This window comes from Chiloscyllium plagiosum, chromosome 41 (assembly GCF_004010195.1).
Source record: "Chiloscyllium plagiosum isolate BGI_BamShark_2017 chromosome 41, ASM401019v2, whole genome shotgun sequence".
Lineage (NCBI taxonomy): Eukaryota > Metazoa > Chordata > Chondrichthyes > Orectolobiformes > Hemiscylliidae > Chiloscyllium > Chiloscyllium plagiosum.
Window position 1 is genome coordinate 11534979 of NC_057750.1, and position 8183 is coordinate 11543161.

The 8183-nt window shown below is 38.7% G+C and overlaps 1 protein-coding gene across 1 annotated transcript in view; it reads left to right on the top strand.

The window, feature by feature from the left end:
- Window positions 1-8183, top strand: part of LOC122542860 (cyclin-dependent kinase-like 1) — a 59955-nt gene that overhangs the window by 22587 nt on the left and 29185 nt on the right. Inside the window, exon 2 of the mRNA XM_043680961.1 lies at window positions 6243-6364. Coding sequence (XP_043536896.1) covers window positions 6243-6364 — 122 coding nt within the window. The remainder of the gene's footprint in view (window positions 1-6242; window positions 6365-8183) is intronic.

The following is an 8183-nucleotide window of genomic DNA, read 5'->3' on the forward strand; positions in this document are numbered from 1 at the left end:
CAAAGGTAGAAGACAGAGGGTGGTAGTGGAAGGTTGTTTTTCAGACTGGAGGCCTGTGACCAGTGGAGTGCCACAAGGATTACTTTTTGTCATTTACATAAATGATTTGGATGCGAGCATAAGAGATACAGTTAGTAAGTTTGCAGATGACACCAAAATTGGAGGTGTAGTGGACAGTGAAGAAGGTTACCTCAGATTACAACAGAATGTTGATCAGATGAGCCAATGGGCTGAGGAAGTGGCAGATGGAGTTTAACTTAGATAAATGCGAGGTGCTGCATGTTGGGAAAGCAAATCTTAGCAGGACTTCTACAACTAATGGTAATGTCCGAGGGAGTGTTGCTGAACAAAGAGACCTTGGAGTGCAGGTTCATAGCTCTTGAAAGTGGAGTCACAGGTAGATAGGATAATGAAGGCGGCGTTTGGTATGCTTTCTTTTATTGGTCAAAGTATTGAGTATAGGAGTTGGGAAGTCATGTTGCAGCTGTGCAGGACTTTGATTAGGCCACTGTTGAAATATTACATGCAATTCTGGTCTCATTCCTATCAGAAAGATGTTGTGAAACGTGAAAAGGTTCAGAAAAGATTTATAAAGATGTTGCCAGGGTTGGAGGATTTGAGCTATAGGGAGAGGCTGAATAGGCTGGGGCTGTTTTCCTTGGCGCGTCGGAGGCTGAGGGGTGACCTTATAGAGGGTTACAAAATTTTGAGGGGCATAGATAGGATAAATAGACAAAATATTTTCCCTGGGGTGGGGGCAGTCCAGAACTAGAGGGCAAAGGTTTAGGGTGAGAGGGGAAAGATATAAAAGAGACCTAAGGGGCAACTTTATCACACAGAGGATGGTACGTGTATGGAATGAGCTGCCAGAGGAAGTGGTGGAGGCTGGTACAATTGCAACATTTAAGAGGCATTTGGATGGGTATATGAATAGGAAGGGTTTGGAGGGATATGGTCCAGGTGCTGGCAGGTGGGACTAGATTGGGATGGGATATCTGGTCAGCATGGACGGGTCAGCATGAAGGGTCTGTTTCCATGCTGTACATCTCTATGATTCTATAATGATCAACAGTCACTAATGTGTAGGAGGGAGAAAATCTGCAGGATCTGTATTGACCACAGATGTACACTGTTGGATGTTCAGTCTTTTGCATATATTTACCACATTCATTCTGGGTGTTAAGTTGTGTATGCAAAATGTTGTATACTAAAGATATAATTTTTTAATGTGTCTTGTGGCTTCACTCTGTTCTTTGCCTTCTTTTACAAAAGAGGGTATTGTGACATAATGGCAGTGTACCTGCCTCTGAGTCAGAAGGCCCAGGTTGGACTGCTTCTAAAGGTGTGTAATAAAATGTCTGAGCTGGTTGATTAGAAAATATTCCTATACTTCAGAAGTATTTCATTGGATGCAGAATGCTTTAATTTGTCTTATGTTCATGATAGGCATTATATAAGTGGAAATTATTTTTCTCACTAGATCAGTAGATTTGAAAAATCTTAAGTAATGCTTCTAAAAGCAAATGGGTAAACATTTATTCTGGAAAAAATTGAAAGCAAGGAACAGTTTTGGGTTCTAAACCTTATCCTGTGCTGCTTTCTGCTGAGGAACATTGATGGGTGGAACAATAGCCACGTACTTATGATTGTGGATCTCGACACTGTGATCTAAGTTGCACAGTGACAAGTTGTGAAACTGAATTTGATAAACTTGGTTAACTTTAGAAGATGGCCATGCAAACTGCCAGATTTTTCTTTAAGCAATACAAACCAACTGGTTCACTCAAGGGCCACAGGTAAGGCACATGTTGTGCTTAACCAGTCAGGACCTGTGTTATGTTAGTTTCACCACACTCTGGGATTGGCCTGGAGTCTCTTAATAGCTAAGGTGGCACTTTAGACGGATGGCAGGATGACCCACTAGGTAAGTAAAGGGTGAAACAATCTCTTCTCTAGCTGGTAAAGGCAGTCTCCTCAAGTTCGAATTTTATAGAGAGAAAGACATTTACTTTAATGTCTATCATGATCTCAAGACAAACAAAAGCGCTTTATAGCCAATTAAGTGCTTTAGGTATACAGTAGTTGCTGTTGTAATGCAAGAAACATGGCAATCAATTTCTATACAGCAAGGTTCCAAAAACAGCAATAAGATAACCAGAGAACCTGTTTCAGCAATATTGGTTGAGGGATAAACATGTGTTCAGTTTAATTCCATGGGATCTTTTACATCTACAAAAGAGGGAAGACTTTTATGTCTAATCTGAAAGACAGCATTACTGACTGTGCAGTACTCCCTCAGTACTGACCTGGAATTACTGGCTCATTACCTAGAACTGACATGTGTAAAAGTGGGTAACTGCCTGTTACCCACTCAATGGCTGAGTCAAAGCTGAGAGGCAGCAGATTTACATTTCGAATGCTAGTATTAACTAGGCATTGGTACTGGTGAATAAAGTGAGGCAAGCTTCTTGACTTTATTTTCCATATTACAAGGAGTGAAAGACAATACTTTTCAATTAACAAAAACTGAATTTTGAGCAGTGACAAACGTTATGTGAAATAAACCAAAGTTTGTTTACATTTAGTTCTATCTCTTGCATAGGACTTTCCAGAAGACTCAAAGGTGTCAAAAATGAGCCAAGTCACAGTATTCATTATGTACAATGGAGGGGTTGTATTCTTTTTTAAAATAAAACTATTTTTCTAATCAACCTGTTCAGTGATGTTTTTACACACCTCTGGAACAGGTGGGAGTTGAACCAGGGCCTCCCGGTCTAGGGGTAAGAAATTACAACTGTGCCACAAGAGGGCTCGGGAGTTGTATTCTTGTAGCACCCAGGCCTCTCCTTTGGATAACTATATAAAGAGCAATAAAGGCAAACTCCTTAGTATAAGGAATGCAAGGACCTCTTGTGCAGTAGTAGTGTCCCTACTAATCTTAATATTGGACTCAAAAGGGAGGCCCAGGTTCAAGTCCCACTTGCTTCACAGGTGTATAGTAGCATCTGAATACGTTGATTTTAACAAAAATGTAAGTAATGCAAAGTCTCGAAAGACCGCTCATTCAGAACATCTAGTTCAGATCTTAAATGTTTTATAATGGATTACTGTTCCCTGTGGCTTTCAGGGTTAGTTTTGACATATATTCTCTACAAAGGATTTCCTCAATGTAAGAGTTGACAAAGTTTCACTAATTTAATCAAAATTGCTGACAATGGGAATGATTGCAATTCAGCCTTTATAAAGTTAAAAATCACACTGGGGTGTACAAAGTTAAAAATTTAACTTTGCATACCCCAGTCCTACACCAGCTCCTCCAAATCATGGCCTTTATAAAGCTGTTATGACCCTCTCTGTTCCAGTTTCATTAAATATCATCTAACACGTATTTTTCTTTCAACACAGACTACCTTCTAGAGTTCCCTACTATATATCTTATTGTTAAAGGAAATGTTTATGATTAGATATTCTATCTATCCCTTATAATTAGAAAGATTCTTAAAACATTAAAGTCAAGCGGTCACAAGTTTATTCGGTATAAAGGTGATCATGTAATTTATAATCACATCTGATAATTGGGATAAAATGTATTCTCTCTTTTGAGTCCAATATTAATATTATCAAACCTTTCAAATCCAAATTTTCAATGCAGTCTTCATGTTATCTATCAAAAAGCAGGGATATATTAGATTCTATCAGAAGTTTTAAAATTCTCCTATGAGGAAAGATTGACAAGGAACCTAGACCTTATCAATAGCTCTGTCAACAAACTGTAATCCTCCTCATTACCTTTTCCATTGAGCTATGAAATAAGTAAACCTCCCTAATTTTTGTTATCACGCATTTCTGTACTGTTGCATTCCATTGCCACTTCACTCGTGAATCCGTACTGCATCCCTCAGCACTGCTTCATTATTTGCTCCTCCCATTCTACACAAATTTTAATTAAAAAGATAATTTTTTTCTGCATGATTAGCTGATGTCCTTGAAACTCTATTCATGCTTATTATTCCCTCAACTTTATGAATTGGTCCCTACTGCAGTATCTGATATTAAAGTACATTCTCTGTGAGGTCATGACTTCACTCAAACATTAAGAAGACTGCAAGAATCAGTTTTAAAGTGCAGTAGCCAGTGCATTAGAATTGCTGTGCAGCTTTACAATGTGGCATTAATTAAAGGAGGAACTTGAATTTATGCAGCACCTGTCACAACCTCCAGACATCTGAAGTAGCCCATTAGTAATTTTTGAAATAATGGTCACTGTTGTACTGTCACACTGAGCTCCTAAGAACAGCAATGTAACAAGGGCCAGTTAAGTATCGGGAATGGGACTTAAACCCACGACCTTTTGACTGACAGGCAAGAGTGTTATTGCTGTGACTTATTTTGTAGCCATTATAAGATAATACAGTTTAAATATTTTTCTATCATGCTTAACAAAGGTTTAATTCTAACATTACTGCAATATCAAATCTCACTTAGAATATTCTACTTAATCATTTCATCAAGCTCCATTACAAATCGTTGTTCTTTTATGAAGTACAGGTCAGACTGGCAATCCTACAGCATATTTTCAGTTAGCTGAGAGCATTATGAATCAGCTATTGTGTAGGAGTGGAATCAGATATAGACCAGTCTAATTAGCAGTGGTGCTTTCCCTGAATTGCGATAGTGTAAATTGAACTTATCTTTATAGATTACTAGTTTCAGGATGTCAACCGCTGGGCTACCTTTTCCAATCATCATCATAGGGCTAATGACCCTCATCTGACTCTTAGGTGCTGAATGATGTGTTCTGCAATGTATTTCCTCAGTAGGGTACACCACTCAAGATGCAGTCTTCATTGCAGATGCATAATTTTACACTAAGTCCTCCCTTAACAGTAGCAGCCTAATAAATCTGAAAGTCTACCAGGTATTCATTATGAGGTAAGTGTGTCTTCAACAGTTTCACCTGTCTCATTTTGTGCAGCACTGTTGAGCCAGTAGAGACTTTGGTGTTCAGTGACTTTGCTGCTAGGTTACAGGACGGAGAAGATATTCAATACCCTGACTAATACCTTAAAGTTTCTAAGACTTGAGATCAGTTGAGAGGAACACTGACCTGTTTACTTTTACTGTAACCCATGCACAAAAGGAGTGCTTATTTACCATTTAGTGGTGTTCCATAAAGGTGACAATTTAATGAGTTTTTGACTCCATTTCAACTTGGATTCATTCAACCATGTCAAATTAGTTGAATGTTATCTGCAACAATATTTTGATTTTTAAATATAAAATTCTAGCATGACAACAAAGACTAATTCTTCATATATTGATGAGTGATGGCAATTTAGAGCTAGCTTGAAGGCTAAAGATTTCTCCCTGATGGAGATTAGTAAAAGAGGTGAATTTTTAATGACAGGCTGGTAGTTTCATGCTCAAGTGAAACCAGCATTTTATTCCATATTCATTAATTCAATGCTATGTTGGATTTGAATCCTATCACCAAAGGATTAGTCTAAGTCTCTGAAGTATTAATTGTAACATTTACTATTAAACTACGATACATCAGATGCCCCTTTCTTTGATAACAAATCATTTATTTTATTTAATTGCTCCAATATTGTGGTCAAAATGGAAGAGAAGCGAACACAGTCACTATTGATCTTTCAAGTGCTCCACATGCTCCAGATTTCTACCAAAACACTTCTGTGGGCAAGAAGTTATTTTTGAAGTGCATTTGAAGTATCATTTCTCTAGGCAAATTTAGTAGTGATAAATTTTCTGCAGAGCAAAATCTCACTGCAGGTTAGATATGTAATCAGTTTAGTGATCTGAGGAACTAATTTCAGAAAGAACAGGGGAATTTCCAGCTTCTCTTCAAATAATACCTGAGATCTTTTACTGCCATTGGAGCTGCTTGATGTCATTTCCATTTAATATCTTGTCTCAAAGATTTAAACCTCTAACACTAAAGCAACTTCTTCACTGGTATTGCACTGGGATTTAAATATTGTGCTCTGGAGCAGGGACCTGTAATCCTGTGTGTGGGTGAAGATATAGTAATCACCAGAATCAAATCAAAGGAAAGGCAAGTGATAATGCACTGTATGATGAGGGGGTTTCCTATGCAGATGCTGAGTGACCTGTACACTCCTGTAGCTTCTGTTTTTATTTCAAAGGTGACGTTAATATGTCTGATTTTAAGCTGTAACTGGTCTTGGAGCTCTTCTGCTACTGCCTGTTTGTCTTAATAGCAACTCAAGCACGTGAACCTGGTTAACTTGTTGGAGGTATTCAGACGGAAGCGCAAACTACATCTGGTCTTCGAGTATTGTGACCACACTGTACTGAATGAGTTGGACAAGTACCCCAGGGGGTAAGTGATAACCTCTTCCTCTCTTTATTGTCTTTTAAAAAGCTGTCCAATTTTATGTCACCTTTCTATAAACACTGCACTGCTGAAAGGTTCTGCTTTTCATTTTGAAGATAAATTATAACAATTTAGTTCCTGAGCTCAGGTCATGTTGCTGGTAATATGATTGATGCAAACTCTGACTTGTCTACCAGCTGCACTACTCTGCTTGCCAAATGTGAATCCTGGTGGTGTGCCAGAGCAAACATCACATGAGCATGGTGAGTCCAGGTTAGAGCATAATCCTTAATCAGGTACAAGACAAACCCCTGTCCTGACTAAGCTTTTTATATTTTCACACACATGGTAGGTAATTATACCATTCACTCTCCTCTGGTATATTTTAGGATAAAGAAACAGAGAGTTAGGCCATTCAGCCCATCGTACCCGTGCCAGTTCTTTAAAAGCAAATTACTCCCACTCCCTTGCTGTTTCCTCATGATATTCCTCCTGAAAATATTTGTTCCCATCCGTTAACGTAGTTGAGGCCATCACAAATCGCTATATTTAAAAACAAATTTTGGCTCTGGTTCTTCCTACAATTACCTTTAAATGTATGTTCTTGCTTAACAAACATTCTGCCATTGAACACAATCTCTTCATTATTTTGAAAACCTCTGAATCCCCACTTCTTACCCCTAAGACAAAGGTTTTCTACTATTTGCACATAGCTGAAGTCTTCAATCATTCTGCCAATAACTATGGAAATCTGTTCCACAGTGACTGGTTGAGACAGGGTTGTTGCATATTTTAAAAGGTCAAATTAGCTTGAATGTCATGAATCTAAGGTTATGGAGGGTAGTCAGGAAAATAGAATTGAGGTCAGTCAGTTCTCAGGCACTATTTGATCTTGTCAAATGGCAGAGTATCCTCAAGGGGCCATATGCTTTACTCCTATATGTAAAATTAATCTATTCTTTATATGAACCCTCCGTACAGTGGTATCACACAAATGAGGAGCAGGTTTAGGCCACTGAATGTGATCATACTGATTCTCTGTTGCAAAGCTATACTCCTGCTTTCTCCCTGTACTTCTTGATGCCTTTAAAATCTATTTCTTCCTTGAATATAAATCCATAAGACGTAGGAGTGGAAGTAAGGCCATTTGGCCCATCGAGCCCACTCTGCCATTTAATCATGGCTGATGGGCATTTCAGTTCCCTATAGCCCTTAATTCCTTGCGAGATCAAGAATTTATCAATCTCTGCCTTGAAGATATTTAACGTCCCGGCCTCCACTGCGCACCTTGGCAATATATTCAGTGATTTGGCCTGCACAGTCTTCTGTGGTAGAGAATACCACAGGTTCACTACTCTTACAGTGAAGAATGTTTGTTTTCCTCATCTCAGCCATAAATGGTCTACCCCATATTCTGAGACTGTGTCCACTAGTTCTAGGCTCACCAACCAAGGAAAATATTCACTCTGCTTCTAGTTTGTCCAGCCCTGTTAGAATTCTATACATTTTAATTAGGTCTCTCTCATCCTTCTAAATTCTAGTGACTATTGGCCCAGTGAAATCAATCTCTCCTCAGATAGTCCTGCCATTCCTGGTACCAGCATAATGAACCTACCTCTCTTGGGTCAGGAGACCAAAACTTCATCTAGCAAACAACAATTTGACTTCAGATAGTCAACATGGTTTCGTCGAGGGCAGGTCATGTCTCACAAACCTCATTGAGTTTTTTGAGAAGGTGACCAAGCATGTAGATGAGGGTAGGGCTGTTGACGTGGTATACATGGACTTCAATAAAGCCTTTGATAAGGTTCCACATGGCAGGCTG